This window comes from Onychostoma macrolepis, chromosome 25 (genome assembly GCF_012432095.1).
Source record: "Onychostoma macrolepis isolate SWU-2019 chromosome 25, ASM1243209v1, whole genome shotgun sequence".
In the NCBI taxonomy this organism is placed as follows: Eukaryota; Metazoa; Chordata; class Actinopteri; order Cypriniformes; family Cyprinidae; genus Onychostoma; species Onychostoma macrolepis.
Genome location: NC_081179.1, coordinates 4128507 through 4148381, shown reverse-complemented (window position 1 = coordinate 4148381; position 19875 = coordinate 4128507). Strand labels below are relative to the sequence as shown.

General features: G+C 38.5%; 2 protein-coding genes across 3 annotated transcripts; both read right to left on the bottom strand.

The window, feature by feature from the left end:
* Positions 1-672: 672 nt before the first annotated feature.
* LOC131533915 (melanocortin receptor 4-like) lies at positions 673-11965 on the bottom strand. 2 transcript variants are annotated; one of them, XM_058766401.1, is made up of 3 exons: positions 11895-11965; positions 3563-4850; positions 673-2278 (listed from the first exon to the last, which is right to left on the bottom strand). In XM_058766401.1, the coding sequence occupies exons 2-3, from the start codon at positions 4435-4437 to the stop codon at positions 2227-2229; spliced, it is 927 nt and encodes a 308-aa protein (XP_058622384.1). In that variant the 5' UTR covers positions 4438-4850; positions 11895-11965; the 3' UTR covers positions 673-2226. The 2 variants fall into 2 exon arrangements, with proteins under 2 accessions (XP_058622384.1, XP_058622383.1); XM_058766400.1 differs by having other exon boundaries at positions 3563-4853; positions 11895-11964.
* Positions 11966-12106: 141 nt separating this feature from the next.
* Positions 12107-18750, bottom strand: prnprs3 (prion protein, related sequence 3). Its single transcript, XM_058767792.1, has 2 exons — positions 18615-18750; positions 12107-15014 (listed from the first exon to the last, which is right to left on the bottom strand). Exon 2 carries the CDS (start codon positions 15010-15012, stop codon positions 13366-13368), a length of 1647 nt encoding a protein of 548 aa, XP_058623775.1. The 5' UTR covers positions 15013-15014; positions 18615-18750; the 3' UTR covers positions 12107-13365.
* Positions 18751-19875: the final 1125 nt, after the last annotated feature.

Genomic DNA, 19875 nt, shown 5'->3' with positions numbered 1-19875 from the left:
CTTGTGTGGCATGTTTTGACATGATTAATCATCAATTGCCATTCCTAACAGCTTTATGGCCACACTGCACTGTAAGTACAATTATGCTTTTAATTAGTCTTCCAAGCTCTTATGAATGGGTGATAGATAGCAAAGGAAAAAACAGGCGGCAGAAAACACCTCCCCCAAAAGAATATGACCATATGTTAAGCACAGGTGAATGGTTTTTCAGCCCTCAGTGGGTGTGTGTCTGGGAAATGTCTAAAAAACAGCAATGGAGATAATTGAATGTTTGTGTTTGCTGAGAGCTGTAGTTTCTCCAAAGCTTTGTGTGTTTCATATGTGCTGTTTGCCATGTAAATATACCAAGAATGCAAATGGACTGGCAATAAAAATTGAGACAGGTGGTGGGCCTTTTTTGTTTGTTTTGAAAAATAAAGTTAAAGTGCTCATTGAATAAATTGTAGGTCATTGTAATGCTTAAAATGTAGAATATTACCACATACTTTTAACACATTATCTACAATATATATATATATATATATATATATATATATATATATATATATATATATATATACCTTATTGACCCACCGAATATAAGACGATGGTTTTTTTCTTGGAAATACATCTGAAAAAACTTATATTCATGGTCTAGAGTCTAGACTTTGATATGTCAATAATACACCCACAACAATAGGTGGCGCCAAAAACGCATAAAACGAGTGTGGCATGAAATATGTAATGTGTGTTGTAAAGATCGCGAGTGAAAACAAAATACAAAAAACAAAAAAGCGGCATGAGTCGTGACTGTCATGTTAGCCTGATGGGAACAAACTTCCTCTGTAAGTGATTTTAAAACATAAGACAGTAGATTTGAAGACTACAATAAGATTTCACTTCTACTGTTAATACAATTTTGGTATGCTACTATGAGATGGATGTTATATAATTGGTTGCCTAAATGTTATATAATTCAGATGGGCTACCTGTTATTTTATGGTTATTCATTTTATGGTTATTTTTAATACATTTTTCAGTGTCATCGTTGGTACATTTCACCAGTAGCCTATTTACCATACTTTCAAAACAAAAATTAAAATAGGAGAAATATGCAATATGAAAATAATTTAAGAAAAAAAAAAAAGTGTTTTACAGAGAGAGAGAGAGTAAAAAAAAAATTAAAAATGGTTTTCAAAAAGCCTTTTTCCAAAAGGTACATCTGGAAAAAGTGGGTCGTCTTATAATAAGGGTCGTCTTATATTCGGGTCAATATATAGGGTACAACGGGGCTAAAGGCCCCCCTTAAGAAAAAAATTTGCTATTCACTGCGCCTAAAATGTATAATTGCAGAAAAAATATATACGTTGTATTGAACATTAATGGAGCAACTAACAACAAATGATATTTTATTATATGATTAATATCACGTTTTTAAATATGATAGTTTCATTCTAAACATGGTGATTATCTCTAATATGGACACCCAACATAATATATGATATTTACCATCTGAATCAAACCATGTCATTTCAACAAATAGAAAAGTCAGCCATCTATTAATTATCATGTTAATTACTGTGCGCCTTTAGCCCCAACAGCAGAGGCGCTTTTTACCCCAAATACCATACTTTTACATATTCTTCGTTATTTAAAAACTGTGGCTTTAATTATCTTAAACAAAACTGAAAATCATAAATTAGACCTTTGCCTCAAAAATATATGCATTAAATATATTAGATCAAGTAAGCACAGAATCAACTTAGCGCTGCTGCGCGCGATCGCGTCTAAGATCAGATAAATAAATATATACGTGCATCTTGAAAAGCGAATGTTTTGGAAAGTGCTAAGCCATGTTTTTGTGCCATCTAGTGGTTTAGATGAAAATAATATCAAAGGCGCCTTTAGCCCGTTCTTTAAAGATGACACCACAGACAAAACAATAAGATACAATATCACAACGTCATGTGGAAGTTCTATCAAAGATGCATGTACATTTTTTTTTCCTATGGTGAAGGAGGCATAAAAATCTCTTTCTCTCAAAGAACATTGACAATTTGAAGTTTTCCCCATCTGGGAGGCCTGCCACCCACGTCCTTACCAGAGCAGGCCTGTGATATCTGAAATATCTTGTGAAACAAATGTGACTTCAGTGTGATTTCAGAAAACATCAAGAAGCAAATGTTAAAGTGAGATTGTCACTTGGCACTTGATCTTTTAAACTCTTTACTGCCTTGGCTTGTGAAATCACATCTTGAAGACGACAGCTCCATTCTTCTCCATAGACAGAGGGTTCACACTGAGAAAGAAAAAAGTGGAAAAAAGCTTTACAGATATTCAGTGTCCTTCAGTGACATAAGCTGTTTGTGTGCTCTATACCAGAAAGGCAAAGGTGTACTCTATTAACCCTCTTTGTAAATATTATATTCATAAATATTATGGAAACACTTTACAATAAAGTTCATTAGTTAACAACATTAGTTAACATGAACTAAGATTGAACAATACTTCTACAGCATTTATTAATCTTAGTTAATGTTAATTTCAGCATTTACTAATGCATTATTAAAATCACAAGTTGTGTTTGTTTGAACTGACTGTATTTTCATTAACTAACATTAACAAAGATGAATAAATACTGTAATGTGTTGATCATTGTTCGTTCATGTTAGTTAGTACGTTAACTAATGTAACAAATGACACCTTATTGTAAAGTGTTACCAATATTATAAATATTTTGACTTCTTTAAAATCTCTGATACATTGTTTCTTTAAAAAGCTATTTTAACCACTTAAGATATCTCACTCAAACCAACACTCTGACTGAATTTTTTTTTTTTTTGCTGAAATGGTTCTTTGTGTTAGAGTTTAGGGTTGTTTATTCCCACCTTTTTGTTTTCAAATCTGTAATTGTCAAAGCCACCTCACTTTCTGAAACTCAACCATCCAACTACACAGACTGTCAAAACACTCTCAACATATACATTTCTTTCTTAAAATGTCTTTTTCTCTTTTTACAGAACTTACAGAAAATGTGTCGAGCTCTGTTGAGGATACTTCTATCCTCTTCTCTACTGAATTAATGATCCATATTGTTAGATTTTTTTCATTGTTATTTGGGTTTATACATAAACATACCCAGTCCAGGAAAAAAAAAAAAAAAAATCCTTTAAACATAAATGCTTTTACTTTGAAGAGACACACTGTGACTCTAAACTCATTTGTGTATTTCAGATGCTGTCACGTCCCACAACCTCATCATCAGCAGAGAGAAACTTCTGTTTATGTTCAGTGTCATTTATTAAAGTATTAATTTTTCATCATTTTTGCTACAATGTCACATTTAAAAAAAAAAAAACTATAATTAAAAATTAGAGTAGGCTATTGGAATGAATAGATATATTTAGTAATTTAGTAATAAGACTGGACATAATTATAGTCTTGTTTTGAATTCAAAAGTAACAATCTTTCATAACGGAGTAGAATAAATAATGCGTCAGAGATGGTCTAGAGATTAATTATATTAAGATCAATATTTCATCCATGTGTGCAAGAGAGACAGAGAGAAAGTTCGAGAGATTACCCTTTCCTCTTGCAGCATGTGGTTCTCCAGACTTTACTTAGTAGTGTGCTCCTTAGTGCTGAACAGCCCCTGATATACAATAAAGGGGTCAGAACTGCATTAACCCGTGGCAGAATGCGCAGAGGGTCTGAACCCTCATTTCTGAACGTATAACATGTAGACCCCGCGAAATTACACACAATAACATGAAGAAAAAGGGGCAACCACGCGATCAGAAAACACACGGCTACTATTACGATGAGATAAATGGACGCGCGCTTGTTGTCGCGTTCCTCGCTCGGGGGTTCGCGTTGTAGCTGAAATTTGGCGATGAAGAACAGCCTGACGTTCAACCCAATCATGATAATGACGGTGAAAATGTTCGCCACAAAAGTGCCAAAGCTTGTAACTCTTTTAGCAACCCCCAAAGTAACCAAATTATTAACAGCCACTATCAAAAAAGCATAAACCCAGTAAACCAGAATCACCAGCAGGGTTCTGCTTCGCGTCATGCGCTGCGAGTATTTGAAAGGCGCAGAGACCGCGTGGTAGCGGTCCGCTTGCGCGGCCAGAATCGCCATATAGGACAGACCCAGAAAAGTGGGAACGATGTAAAAAGTGCGAGTCGGGGAATCATAATAATCGCGTACATCCATAAGTCCAGCATAATAATACGAGACGCCCGTGCAGATATCACTCAGACACGTGCTGAGCATGTACATGAAGCGGTTCTCGTTCCGCAGGGATCTGTTCATCACGATGGCGATAAACACGGAGACGTTGAAGAAAATGATGGCGGTGGCGAGAATTACATTAAAGAGGAACAAAAGCACATTCTCTAAACTAGTAAGAGGCAGCACTGTGCCGAGACCCGCACTGCTCTGAGAAATATTCATGAGTCACGAGAGTATCAGTAAATACAGTTAGAAGAAAAAGAACAGAGCCATAGCTGACATGTACACGAGTGCACGAGAGCGTATCGGTGCACACCTTTAAAATGCGCGCGAAGACGAAGGGTGTCTCACTAGTTCTCTCACGGGACAGATAGGCTAATATGAAAGCAGCAGCAGCATCAAAACAACATGCTAAACAGATTTTATGTTAGAACTTTAATTAGAGCATCTTGTAACAAGGTGAATCTAAATTGCTCACTGATGGGTTTCTCAAATATTAAAGGAATAGTTTACCCAAAAATGAAAGTTTGTTGAAAATGTACTCACCCTCAGACAAGTAGGTTAAGTTTCACTTGCATCATTTGCTCACCAATGGATCCTCTGCAGTGAATCGGTGCCGTCAGATTGAGCCCAAACTGCTGAGAAAAGCATTATGGTAACACTTTATTTTGATGTTGCCTTGTGTCTGACTTACGATTGAGATCGATTGCTTCAGTCTGTTGCGCTGCTGAGAGGTTTGTGTTTGTAGCTCCGTGTACCTTTGCTTTTTATTGAATCTCTACCTTACTTTCACTCCCTTTTTGTCTAAAGTGATAATATATAACTTAATTCCCACCATATTTCTGGTGCTATCCTTCAAACTAATCTAATTAATTTGATCGTTAGCTTTAAAACTGCAAGTGCAGCTTGTTATAGCCCATTAGCTTGTCACTCGCGGTGCTATTTGCATTTCTATTGGCATGTCTATTTTATTTTTTCTCGCTCTGTTTTTCACGAGCTCATCAAACAACAGTGGTAAGTTAAGTTGTTATCATTCATCAATCACCGTGAGTAATGGCTTCTTCTCCTGCTATTGTTGTTTGCACTGTTTGCCACATGTATAGTTTATCTGTTTCTGTCAGCAGCGAGGGATTCACATGTGATAAATGCAGGGAAATAGTTAGGCTGACAGAGAATGTTTTAGAACTAGAGACACGCATCCAAACTTTAGTTGAGGATAGTAAGAATGTGAGGGCTGTAGATACTGCTTTGGATGTGACTAGCTCAGGGAGTCCTGTACATTGTTCGGTTTCGGTTGAGCCCGTGCAGCAGGGCAACTGGGTGACTGTGAGGCGGCATAGTCGCGGGTCAAAACACCACTCTTCCGTTCCGATCAGAACATCAAACAGGTTCTCCCCACTCAGTGAAGCACCCACTGAGAAACCTGATGAAAGTGCTTTAGTTATTGGCGATTCTATTGTACGGAACGTGAAAATAGAGACACCAGCCACCATAGTCCATTGTTTACCAGGAGCCAGAGCGCCTGACATCTTGGCAAATTTAAAAGTGCTGACTAATGCTAAACGTAAATTCAGTAAGATTGTTATCCACGTTGGCGCTAATGATGTTCGACTTCGCCAGTCGGAGATCACCAAATATAATGTTAAAGAGGTGTGTGAACTTGCAAGTACGCCGTTACCGTGGCGATGAGATTCATAGCAGACTGTCGTCACTCAATGGCTGGATGTCTAAGTGGTGCCCGCAAAATAACAGGCTTTATAGACAATTGGAAGAATTTTTGGGGCAGACCTGACCTGTTGAAAAGAGATGGTGTTCATCCCTCCTGGGGTGGTGCCGCTCTTCTCTCTAGAAATATGGCACATAGTCTTAGAGTTTGTATTTGACTAACTGGAGCCCAGGTCAGGAAGCAGACAGACTGGCTAAACCGACCGTCTGCTAGCCGCCTCACGTCACCAAAATCAGTTAACTCTCAGCACATAGAAACTTTTTCACCTAGATATCACTCTATAGAGACTGTGTCTGTTCCCCGAACTAGAAAATACAGAAAACATCCAAACCAAAGTAATAGTAACAATTTAATTGATGTTCAACAAATAAGAAACCGATATAATACAGAAAAAGACATGATAAAGCTTGGCTTATTGAATATTAGATCCCTTTCTTCAAAAGCACTTTTTGTAAATGATATGTTCACTGACCATAAACTAGATGTGCTGTGTCTGACAGAAACCTGGCTAAAACAAGATGATTACATTACTTTAAACGAGTCTACACCCCAAGATTACTGTTACAAACATGAACCGTCCAAAAGGTAAAGGGGAGGTGTTGCTACAATTTATAGCAATATTTTCAGTATCTCTCAGAGGTCGGGTTTCAAGTATAATTCGTACGAAGTAATGGTGCTTCATATAACGTTATCCAAAGAAACAAGTGTTAATGATAAATCCCCTGTGATGTTTGTACTGGCTACTGTATACAGGCCACCAGGGCACCATACAGACTTTATTAAAGAATTTTCTGATCTTCTATCGGAGTTAGTGCTGACTGCAGATAAAGTCCTAATCGTTGGTGATTTTAATATCCATGTTGATAATGAAAAAGATTCGTTGGGATCAGCATTTATAGACATTCTAAACTCTATTGGTGTTAAACAACACGTGTCAGGACCTACTCATTGTTGAAATCATACTCTAGATTTAATACTGTCACATGGAATTGATGTCAGTGGCGTTGAAATTTTGCAGCAGAGCGATGATATCTCAGATCATTATCTAGTCTCCTGTATATTCCATATAGCTAAAGCTGTAAAGCCAACTTCTTGTTACAAATATGGTAGAACCATTACCTCTACCACAAAAGACTGCTTTATAAATAATCTTCCAGACTTATCTCAGTTCCTCAGCATATCCAATAGCTCAGAACAACTCGATGATGTAACAGGAACTATGGACTCTCTCTTTTCTAGCACTTTAGATGCGGTTGCTCCTTTACGCTTAAGGAAGATTAAGGATAAGAGCCCAACACCGTGGTATAATGAGCACACTTGCACCCTAAAGAGAGCAGCCTGGAAAATGGAGCGCAGCTGGAGGAAAATTAAATTAGAGGTATTTCGTTTAGCTTGGCGGGAAAGTACCCTATCCTACAGAAAAGCATTAAAAACTGCTAGATCTGATTACTTTTTGTTGGCACTTTTGTTGGCATTTCCCAAGAGCATAGCAGTAATGACTTTATGAACTACTTCACTTCCAAGATCGATACTATCAGAGATAAAATTGTATCCTTGCAGCCATCAGCTACAGTATCGCATCAGATAGCGCACTATAGATCCCCTGAGGAGCAATTCCATTCATTCTCTGCTGTAGGAGAGGAAGAATTGTATAAACTTGTTAAATCATCTAAACCAACAACATGTATGTTAGACCCGATTCCATCTAAACTACTAAAAGAGCTGCTTCCAGAAGTCATAGATCCTCTTTTGGCTATTATTAATTCATCATTGTCATTAGGATATGTCCCCAAAACCTTCAAATTGGCTGTTATTAAGCCTCATTAAAAACCACAACTTGACCCCAAAGATCTAGTTAATTACAGACCGATCTCAAATCTCCCTTTTCTGTCAAAGATACTAGAAAGGTAGTATCCTCACAATTATATTCCTTCTTAGAGAAAATGATATCTGTGAGGAATTCCAGTCAGGATTTAGATCGTATCATAGCACTGAGACTGCTCTCATTAGAGTTACAAATGACCTGCTTCTATCATCTGATCGTGGTTGTATCTCCTTATTAGTTCTACTGGATCTTAGCGCTGCTTTCGACACTATCGACCACAACATTCTTTTGAATAGACTAGAAAACTTTGTTGCCATTAGTGGAAGCGCCTTAGCATGGTTCAAATCGTACTTATCTGACCGCCATCAGTTCGTAGCAGTGAATGAAGAGGTATCATATCGATCACAAGTGCAGTATGGAGTACCTCAAGGCTCAGTACTAGGGCCATTACTTTTCATGCTTTACATGTTACCCTTGGGAGATATTATCAGGAGACATGGTGTTAGCTTTCACTGTTATGCTGATGATACTCCGCTCTATATTTCTTCGCGGCCCGGTGAAACACACCAAATTGAGAAACTAACGGAATGCATAGTCGATATAAAAAACTGGATGACAAGTAATTTTTTCCTGCTAAATTCTGAAAAAACAGAGGTGTTAATTATCGGACCTAAAAACCCCACATGTAACCTAGAACATTATCTAACACTTGACGGCTGCTCTGTAAATTCTTCTTCATCAGTCAGGAACCTAGGTGTGCTGTTCGATAGCAATCTTTCATTTGAAAGCCATGTTTCTAGCATCTGTAAAACTGCGTTTTTTCCATCTCAAAAACATATCTAAATTGCGACCTATGCTCTCAACGTCAAATGCAGAAATGTTAGTTCATGCGTTAATGACCTCAAGGTTAGACTATTGTAATGCTTTATTGGGTGGTTGTTCTGCACGCTTGATCAACAAACTACAGTTGGTCCAAAATGCAGCAGCTAGAGTCCTTACTAGAACCAGGAAATATGACCATATTAGCCCGGTTCTGTCAACACTGCATTGGCTCCCTATCAAACATCGGATAGATTTTAAAATCTTGTTAATTACTTATAAAGCCCTGAATGGTTTAGCTCCTCAGTACTTGAGCGAGCTCTTATCGCATTATAGTCCTCCACGTTCACTGCGTTTTCAAAACTCTGGCCGTTTGATAATACCTAGAATATCAAAATCGACTGCGGGCGGCAGATCCTTTTCCTATTTAGCACCCAAACTCTGGAACAATCTACCCATCACTGTTCGGGAGGCAGACACACTCTGTCAGTTCAAATCTAGATTAAAGACCCATCTCTTTATCCTGGCGTACACATAACACACTAATACACTTCTATAATTCAAATCCGTTAAAGGGTTGTTAGGCTGCATTAATTAGATCAACCGGAACCGGGAACACTCCCCATAACACACGATGTACTTGTTACATCGTAAGAAGAATGGCATCTACGCTAATATTTGTCTGTTTCTTTCCTATTCTGTTTCTCAGTTCGTATCCGATCAGATGGTGGATCAGCACCAAGAGATGATGTCTACAGCCCTGATCGTCAGCGGAGACCAGGACACCCAGATGACCCCCAGAGACATATCCCCAGCGAAAACCTAGGTTAAAATACATTAAAACTAAAAAATATAACAAAATAACTAAAAATATAATAAAATGCCTAACTACATAATACTACTATTGTTAGAACTTGCAACAAAATTAAAATAGAAATATAAACTTTTGAACTGTGGGTTTCGTCTGGTCAGAGGAGAACTGGCCCCCCGACTGAGCCTGGTTTCTCCCAAGGTTTTTTTTCTCCATTCTGTCACAGAGGGAGTTTTGGTTCCTTGCCGCTGTCGCCTCTGGCTTGCTCAGTTGGGGACACTTAATTTCTAGCGATTATCGCCGATTTGATTGCACAGATACTATTTAAACTAAACTGAGCTAGACAATGACATCTCTGAATTCAATAATGAAATGCCTTTAATTGAAAATTGAGTGTTTAATCTTATCATTATACATTACTGACACTCTATCCTCCAATTTGATACTGTTAAGTGCTTTGACACAATCTGTATTGTTAAAAGCGCTATATAAATAAAGGTGACTTGACTTTATTTTGATGGTCCCACAACGCATTACTGATAATAAGTAACTTTGCAACTGCATGTCAACTTATTCTACTAACCCTAACCTAACGGTCTACTTGAGAGTTAGTTGACAAGTAGTTGCAAAGTTACTAGTTAATAGAATGTCTGGACTGGAGTACTGAAATAAAAACATGCCAACATCCCAATAATCCAAAAGTAATCCACACCACTGTAGATCAATTAATGTGTTGTAAAGCAAAAATCTGCATGTTTATAAAAAAACAAATCCATCATCAAGGTGTTTTAACTTTAAATAATCTCTTCTGCCCAAAATACCAGTCCATGATTCATAATAACGCTTCCTCACATCAAAATCCACCAACATAATTGTTTAGAACTGTTTTCACTTGTAAATGGTGCTTTATCTGTGCATATTTCTCTCCTGATTCAGGCGAGACTATTTTCATCAATGGAGAAAGCAATATTATGGATAGAGGACTCATATTCATCTACATCTTAACGGGTAAATTTTCCCCAAATGGTTATTTTTGGGTGTATTATTCCTTTAAAATTGAACCAAACATTTCTACCAAATTAAAAAACAGTTTGATTTATATGCACATTCATACATTGCCACGCAGCAACACTAACCTTAACATCGATAGCAGCAAAAATTCCCGCAAGAGTTTTACTTCCCTGTGATTTGAAGTATGCAAAATGTACGAACCATCCCTGTCCAGTTCTGCTGTTTTGTTTTGTGCCAGTCACCTGAACCTAAATGCTATGCAACTAATCACTCTGCGGTTCCTGAAATTGCATAATAAATATGTACGTCTTTTTAATAAGTACTTACTTCACGACTGTTACAAAGTGTGTTCTATATAGTATGAATGAAATTCAGTCTACTACATTTGCCATTTTATCATAGTCATGTGACCTACCAGCGTCAGTTTCCATTAAATACACACTTCAGAATTGGGCCGGAAGTAGTAGGTCATCTTGGTCTTCGCCTGACATCTTATGAATACTATAAATTCAGACATACTAATCTTTTTACATACTGTTTTTAACAGTTTAGCTCCAACCCTAATCAAACACACCTAATCACAGTATTTAGTATTACTTTAAAAGTGTGTTGGAGCTGAAGTCTGAAGAAAAGGAACCCTCCAGATGTTGGTAACCCTTGCTCTAGGAGCCACTGAATGGGCCACATATGATAGTTGCATTTACTGAGATGATTTTTCCAGCAAACTGTTCTACAGCATATCAATGTGAGTTCGTCAAGAAGATTATGGGAGTGCAGGACTTGTGGTAGAACTCTTTAATTTCAACTCTTTCATTTATGCCGTTTTATAAGGTCACAAGACCAATACCTCAACAAGACTCCAACATGAAGACTTTGTCTTGGATATTTATAGCCTTAACCAATTAGAACCAACAATGGTCAACTAATCCTTTTGAAATAAGTTGGAAAAATGTGTGTACACTGTACAGTCTTTTGCTGGTCTTTAGTGTCTTCTATCACTGCCAGTGTCCTGTTTGTGGCATGCGTCTCATGTGTGATCTCAAATTGCATCATTAACAGAAACATATTGTGATCTCTATTTGTTTTTGTGTGTATCTGCCTGATTAACCACAGTAATGATCACTAAACAAGGGATTTTCGTCTCCTGTGATCCACTGGAAGTCTGAAGTCTTCTTCCCAAGGGTTAAATTTGTATTACAAACCACTGGTGATGATAAATGGTTCTGACAGTTTTCACCTTTGCATGTTTTAACACAATTAGTCCCGTATTTGGATTTTGTCACTTGTCATGGTCTTATAACCACAACAAGCTCATGGTTTCCCACTTAGGGTACAATTAAGTCGCAAAGTAGTTAGCCAATATCTTGCATGTGGCAACATGAGAATATTAAGTACACTTGAACGGACATCAAAGACAAAAACAACAAAATGTCATCTCCATGAGAAACCATCACAACACACTGAACACAGGTATACATTCAGCTTACCTGACACCATAATAGGAAAAACCGGTTTTGCTTCAGGGACCAGATTTTACATTGGACATCAAGTGACATCTGTAAACAAGGAGTAAATGAAACATTAACATGAACTGGAACAATCACTAGGCCAAATTGAGGGTTTTCAAGAATGAGGGCAAAAAACATTTCATCCTATGATTTTTCTAAAAATATCAAATGGAAATAGGCAGACACGGAACTAAGGTGCATTTAATCACTTTAATCCCAGTGATGGTAACATTATACACACTTTCAACATTCACAACATCTCAAAGGCATAACAATACATATGCAGCTGAGTAACAATAAAGTCGTTAAGCATTGCCTTCTACTGGTCATCCAGTGGTCGCCACAGTCCTTCTAGATAAATGATTTAGCAAAGTACCAAGCTGGGTTGATAATCTACTTGAAAGTTCAGCAGTAATATTCAGAGAAACCACAGCACCATGCTACTGATAAAGATCCAGCTTTATATAAAATGCCGTTTTATCTAATCTCTTTGAGTTGAACTGCATGAGTGTCTGATATGAATGAAACTATTATTGTACATATTGAGTTAAAAACCAAACAGTTATGATCACAAAAACATTCACTAGGAAGCCATTCACACAGAAAGTGTTATTCCATTTAAAAATGTGAGACGCTGGGAACATGGAATGACAAAAACACAAGGTCTCTGAATGTTTTTTAATTTGGCACCGCTTTCTAAAAACGCAGTGTTTATATGTTTCTACTGCAAAAGAGTCAGTGGTCAATGTCCATCTAGTGCACGTTTATACAGAAAAACAGAATGCAAAAACACGTTCTTTGTGAACGGCCCCTAAAAAGTAAAGATAACAAAACGAACAGTGGAGGACTGTGAAAAAACATTACAATTATGTCTATAATAATAATTTAAAAGATATAAATACATCAGTAGAAAGTTAATCCCTAAGTTAACAGTCCAAACAATCAGAGACACAGAGATACAATTACCATGGTTTGTTGTAATTGCTGTTGCCAGTTGAAAACAATAAGTCAAATGCCAATGCCATGCACAATTCTGTTTAAATTGGAGATAATAAAGGGTTCATGCATTATGCTGTCTTGGAAGATAAGTTGGTGTTCCCCAAAACACATGCAAGAAGGTGGCAGTGATGGAAGTTTAACATTGTTAAAAGTAATTGTATGCAAAGGTTTATAGCTCCTTTGGAAACTGATCTGAAATGTGGGCTCATGACAAATTGTTAGGTGGCTCATGTTGCAATTTAGTAGAGTAACTATACAGGAGTCATTGTGAGAAGTGTCAGTACATTCTGTTGAATCTCCACGTAGTTTTTCAAGAATACCTTGAAAAGTCTCTAAACATCAAAGACAAATTCCTCAGATAACATTTGATGGGTGCAAACGGTCCATTTCTCAGTCTGACTCAATGGCTTTACGTGTAACCTTTTCCAGAATTTTAGTGTAGAAGCGAACTTCAGATAAGCGACAGAATGCTAGCAAAGAGTAGCATGACACCATGGCCAAAGGGTCCAGGTAAGTCACCGCTACTGCTGCTGGTTTTATCATCTACTTTACTGCGATCCTGCACCTGTTTTTCTGCATGCTGTTCCGCATAGACCATGTACAGCTCAACACAACGTCGTGCTTTCATTTGCTCAATTAGTGCAGGATAGCCGATCTCCATAATGCTAACAGTGTCATCGTCATCTTCAGCTTCTGCTCTTCTTTCCTGGGTCTGCTTTTGAGCTTGACTGGGTGTCTCGGGCGGCTTTGAGGTTACAAATAAAGAGCTTCCGGTTGTGTCTCTTTCTGCAGTGCTGTTGTTGTTTGTTGTGTTTTCTTGAGCACCAGTAGGATCATCACCTACTTCTACTGCTTGAGCCTCAACAAAGTCAGTGGATCTCCTCGATCTTCCTTCAGGTTTCTCTCGGAGCAAGTCTGTCCTCTTCACACACTTGTCCATGAAGCTATCATAGGACTGCGGTGGAGGATTCTGGAAGATGTCATGAGGGTTAACATTTCCTTGTCCGGCAGAGGTCGATCCTGCATTACCTGGGCTTCCACCTTGAGAGTTAGTGTTCCCGTTCACGTTACTGTCAGGGGGAGGTTGGCCGTAACGTTTGTACATGTAGTGATTGTAGTAGTATTCCTCCTGCGGGTTGTGGAAATTGAAACGGGGGCGGGGGAAACTACCGAGGCCATATCCCAGAGCCATACCAGCCACCGCCCCAACCCCAGCTGCCATAATCGCCTGCTTGCCAAACCCCTTTGATTGATATGAAGGGGCCATACCCATGTTTTGCACTGACTGGGCGAAAGGTGACCTGCCGCCGTGCCCATAACTTCCATAGTTGCCACCGTAGCCTGGGCTCATGATTTTGTTGTGAGGGTTCCAGTAAGGATATTGTGCCGCTCCTGGATATCCACCTGCACCTACTCCTGCTCCTGCAACACCTCCACCAAACTGGTTAGGGCTGGAACCTCTCCGGACTGGATAACCTGGATAAGAGCCACCAGCTGGGTAAGGATTTCCATATCCTCCGGCTTGTCCAGGGTTCCTGTTGGGGTATGAACCTGCTCCTGGATAAGATCCTCCCCCTGGGTAACCACCTTGTGCTGGGTAACCACTACGCCCTGGGTAGTTACCTTGTGGATAACCACCTTGGGCCGGATAACCACCTTGGGCCGGATAACCACCCTGGGCCGGATAACCACCCTGGGCCGGGTAACCACCCTGGGCCGGATAACCACCTTGGGCCGGATAACCACCACGTCCTGGGTTGCTACCTTGGTTAGGGTTTCCTTGACCTGGGTTAGAGCCTGCTGGTGGATATTTGCCCTGTGCCGGATACCCGCCTCCAGTACCAGGGTAGGGGGGTGGATTCTGGTTTGGTACTTGAGGTTGGCGAGGATAGTTTCCAGGGGACGAGTGTGTCCCATGTGATGAAGAGCCTTTATTGCTGCTGCTACTGCTGCCACTTCGGCTTCCTGTGCTGCTTCCTCCTTTGTTTGAGTTTCCACCACTTTTGCCCCAGCTGAATCCACCTTTACCGCCACCCCCTCGTTTGGCCACAACTGATACCAAAGCCAGACAGAGTAACAGTAATGTTAGGCGACCCATTTCTGTTGAAAAAGAGAGAAAGAGGTTCAATGAAAGCGATCATTTTCAAAATTGTCAGTTGAGGTGTGTCACTTATGCCAGGCACACACTGCAGGATTTTACCCCCGAATTTCACTCGCAACAATTTTGTGGAAATCACCGACAAATGCTTGAAATGGTGGCAAATCGGTGACCGTTGCACATGAATGACAATTGCATATTGTGTTATCAATGAAACAATATGAGAGAAGCACCAATGTGTCGCAGATGCCCGTGAGATATTTGGAATGCTAAATATCTGAACCTGTCGGCGACTCACAGTCCTGCAGTGTGAAATGTGTTTTGACTGGAAATGACTTCAGCAAAGACCTACAACAAATGAGAGAACAAGATACAGGGCAAGGGAAAGTTCAGGGGGAGAAGTCATAATAGACCTGCAACAGAACATCAGCAAGCAACCACTCTCTCCTTCACAGTTACTGACAGAAATAAATCTATTCTTGTGTGAGAATGCCTGTCTCTCGTGTGATCTTACATTATTTCCTGTCTCAATTGTTTTTGTGTTTGGTTGTGAAATATAGTTTGTAGACAAGGTGGAGTTGTCTGCAATTCCAGAGTGAGGTTTCAAGAAAGTTTTTTTTGCTTTTAGGCCCCGATCAGAAAGAACGCATTTTTCAGGTTTGAAAACACAAGGTTCACCGCACTGCCTTTTTTTGGTTGACTTTTTTTTAAATTTAGAAAAGAGCAGTGCGCTGTGGTTTGGTTATGTTTCTAGACAACCACTAAATCAGCTGTCCGGTCAGTCCAATCAAGGATTATAGCGCGAGCGCTCTAAATCTTTGGTTTGCTGTTAAGTAAACTATCATATTGGCAGAAACCTTAAAATACAGCTCCGGGTAACCCGCGGCAGCCACCACAAGTTTCTCCTACATCATTGCAGTCTCCGGACTTTCCAAGCAACTGTAAACTTTTGTCATCACAATGGAAGACCCGCCTCACTCAATTCATTCGCTTGGACAATGGGAAAAAATGCGAATGATGCTTTTGTGCTCAGAGTTGCTATTTTTTCAACTTCAGGTGCTCAGACCTCTCCTGCAAAAACACGAGACACAGCAGGTGGCTAAAACGCAAAGTGTCCAGGGTGCATAAACAACTCGCAAAACTAACACTGCCATAGAAAACTATTTAAAACAGGCGCCTCTCATTGCAAAAAACGCATTCTGTCTGATCGGGGCCTCTCAAATTAGCATATCTGTGACAGCTAGCCATTTCAAAAGGCATCATACTTGTAAAAATGATTGGCTCCTTCATATGACTCTGGTTATCAACTTCTTGTAGTACATACAAACACATTCAGTAAATTGTGTAAATATATGCATGTAAGACACTATTTAAAGCTCTAGAATGTGCAGTAGGTAAATGAAAGCTGGGTGGCCCAGAATGAACGAGTTGTTTTACTTTAACCTCTTGAAGAAAGTAAATTAAGAAATTATTCAAAGCACACAATTATACTATCTTGATTAAGCTACACAAACTTTTCCTGATTAACATGACATATGTTAAATAGTGATACTGACAAATTAGATTTAGAAAAATGTCATATTCTTTAAAAGTGTGTCAGTGTATATAAATCCATAAAAGAGACAGGGGCTATGGGCCTTTTTACACCTGGTCATTTCATGCGTTTTCGCTGATCGGATATTTATCTGATTTGTTAAAATGTAAAACAGCCCCTTTATGAGTCGAATTTCCAATTGACCTTATTGGTAAGCCCCTCCCCTCGAAAGCAGACTAGCCAATGGCAGTCGAGTATCAGTTGCACAGGGAGCAGAACTCGGACATCTTTAGGTTTCAGCACCACAGAGAAACATTGGAAGATCCAAAGCTCGCATCGGTTTTATGGGGTTTATGCTTCAAAAATGGAAAAACGATGTGTCTGGGGTACTTGTAACACTGATTCCAGGTATCCCGAGAGGATGGGCGATATAATTTATTTTATTACATTTCCTGAATCCAAACAATACAGAGCAAAATGTCCCTATGTATTCAAACCCCAGTACAAACGAAGACAAAAACGTTCATTTTCTGGTTGTCATACACTCATTAAGTTACAATTTTCATCTGCTCAAGCGAGACGTTAATGTTATCTTGTGCTTTAGCAAGGGATCTCTGGCTAAAACTAGCTAACGTTAAAGTTAGTGAGTCCATGCTAATGTACAAACCTAAATTGTTCTCGTGTCTTGTACAGTGTAGGTCAAAAACACATAAACGAAGGTCTACATTTCAGTGCCTCTCCATGTTAAACTGGTTAAATGTGCATTAATTTAATCGTACCCTGCGATACATGAACAGTGTTGATCCTGCATGTTATCATCCGTGATCGTGATGACCGACCGTAACATGAAACTTCTCTCATATTACAGGGCTTACCGATAGGTCAATTACATAAAAACTTGTTTTCTTTAGCATGATTTCAGTTTTCAAATGGTTCCACCTTCCAAAATGTAAGAATTGAGATGTTTTTATAATAATTAGGGTAACAAATGAACATTAAAACTACACTGACACACATTCATACATGATGAAAGATTTGAAGGGAAATTAAAGACTTTAACTGAACTGAAATCTCAGGGCATTAAGTGTTAGGGCAGGGCAAGTTGTTACTTGTTTATTAAAATGTTAGAAATTATATAATTTATTAATTACACTATGCTGGTCAAAACAATGGTTGAAATTGTTACCCTTTATATTTTTGCCCATTGTGACAATTTTACCCATACATTGTGACAACAATCCCCGCTATAGGGTCAATCTGAACCGTTTCCAATTCCCCCCCCCATGGTAATAATGATGTAAATGTTTAATAGTGTTTTGTGGTCCAGAGTAGCCTATATAGTTTGTGTCTATACAGAATTTGGCTCAAAAATAATCCAATCTTAACAAAATTTGACTGGAGTAAAAATGTGACAACTAGCCCCGGTCACACCTAGTGCTCGTGGCGTCATCCTGTATTTTTTTCACAATAATTATTTAGTCTAACAAGTTAAGACGGACCAGTTATTACGTTCATCTGAGTATCTTAGTACCTGCGTGACTAAGCTTGTAAGGTACTGACAGGGATGAAAGTAGTGTTTTAGTGCGTGTGTGTGTGTGTCTGTGAATCTCTGAATGCGTGTGTTTCTGGCATTGTTCAGAGGCCATTTCCGACATGTGTTCATGGCTTTATATCAAGATGCGCGGTGCAAAATTAAATCTAAATATTCAATATATCGAACAATATCAAACTAAATTCAATACAAGATCGCCATTAACATTTTAAAATTTTTCCCCCTTTTATACAACGCATTACTAAATTATTCAAAACATGAGCGAGGAATATATTGTATATGATATGTAAATATGTGCAGCGTCGAGATGCCAATTTATAATAAATGTAAACAATATCAGGCCTCTAGTTGCGCGTCAATTCACAAACGCCTCAAATAACGGGACTCAAAGACCGTCAACTGCACCTGTTATTATAAAGCAATACGAGTAACTTAGCTACAATAAACCAGTGACCAATCGCAGCGCAAACAGGTCTGTTTACTCTAATAATAAACGTGTTTTAATCGCAGACGTACCTTAGTGTTGATTTCTGCTGGTTCTCCTGGGTGATTGTTGTCCCTTGGCTGCGCGACGCCGTTAGTGACGATGAAACTTTCCACTGGCGTGCGCGCTCACGAGATGAGTAACTGCGGCCATCTGCGCATGCGTATTGGCTGTAATCCTTCCTCTGACACAATTTACCAGAACTTTCGTGGGAATTCTGGGCAGAGCCTAATATAATTATTAATTTAGCAAATGCCTTTTCTCAACATATCCTCTCAGATGTCTATCAAAACATTTTACATCCAGAAGTAAACATTTTTATCATGTCTTTATTAAATCATTTAAATTCACACGTTTCAAAATAGAAAATGAGTTTATCACAGTTTAAGTTGTCGAACTTATTCCAGTTTGAGCGAATGTGACTGTGATTTGTCTATAAAACTAAGCAGTTTAATTAGAAATATTCCAAGCGTTTCATGTTTGTAATGTGGTATAATGTTGTCTGTCTCACTGCATTCTATCGTGTTAGATAAAATCACAGAAATCGGTTCAATTATGTGACCCTGGGGCACAAAACCAGTCTTAAGTCGCTGGGATATATTTGTAGAAATAGCCAACAACACATTGTATGAATCAAAATGATTGATTTTTCTTTTATGCCAAGAATCATTAGGATATTACGTAAAGATAATGTTCCATTAAGATATTTTGTACATTTCCTACCACAAATATATCAAAACTTAATTTTTGATCAGTAATATGCATTGCTAGGGACTTCATTTGGACAACTTTAAAGGAAATTCTCTCAATATTTAGATTTTTTGCACCCTCAGATTCCAGATTTTCAAATAATTGTATCTCAGCCAAATATTGTAAAAAAACAACAATGGAAAGCTTATTCATTCAGCTTTCAGGTGATTGGTTTTGTGGTCCAGGGGTCACATGTGTGAAAATATAGGCCTACTTAAAATGTGATTTTATAATGCAAGCTAAGTGGCTCTTTATTTCCATCCGGTTATTGTTTCCTGCTATTGTGTAAATTCATTCAAGTTAGAAACAAAGTTTGACAAGAGCACATTCCTTTAAGTTTAAGAAACCTACTATACTAGAAGAATACTTCCCTAAATTACAACAGACTCAAATGGTACGGTGACACGAACGACCAAAGAAATTAGAACATGCTACCATTTCGATTTATGATTTTCAATTTCCCTCAAGGTTTTTTTTAGTCAAAGAAATGTAACCGATGCACCCAGATTTAGTTTTATGACTTTTCAAATCACATCCATGACA

Bases quoted from the DNA above. Each gene is read 5' to 3' on its own strand.
- LOC131533915 (XM_058766401.1), bottom strand. From the start codon at position 4,437: ATGAATATTTCTCAGAGCAGTGCGGGTCTCGGCACAGTGCTGCCTCTT. The intron at 2,279-3,562 runs GTAATCTCTCGA...TTTCTTTCTCAG, and splicing joins ACATGCTGCAAGAGGAAAGG to TGTGAACCCTCTGTCTATGG.
- prnprs3 (XM_058767792.1), bottom strand. From the start codon at position 15,012: ATGGGTCGCCTAACATTACTGTTACTCTGTCTGGCTTTGGTATCAGTT.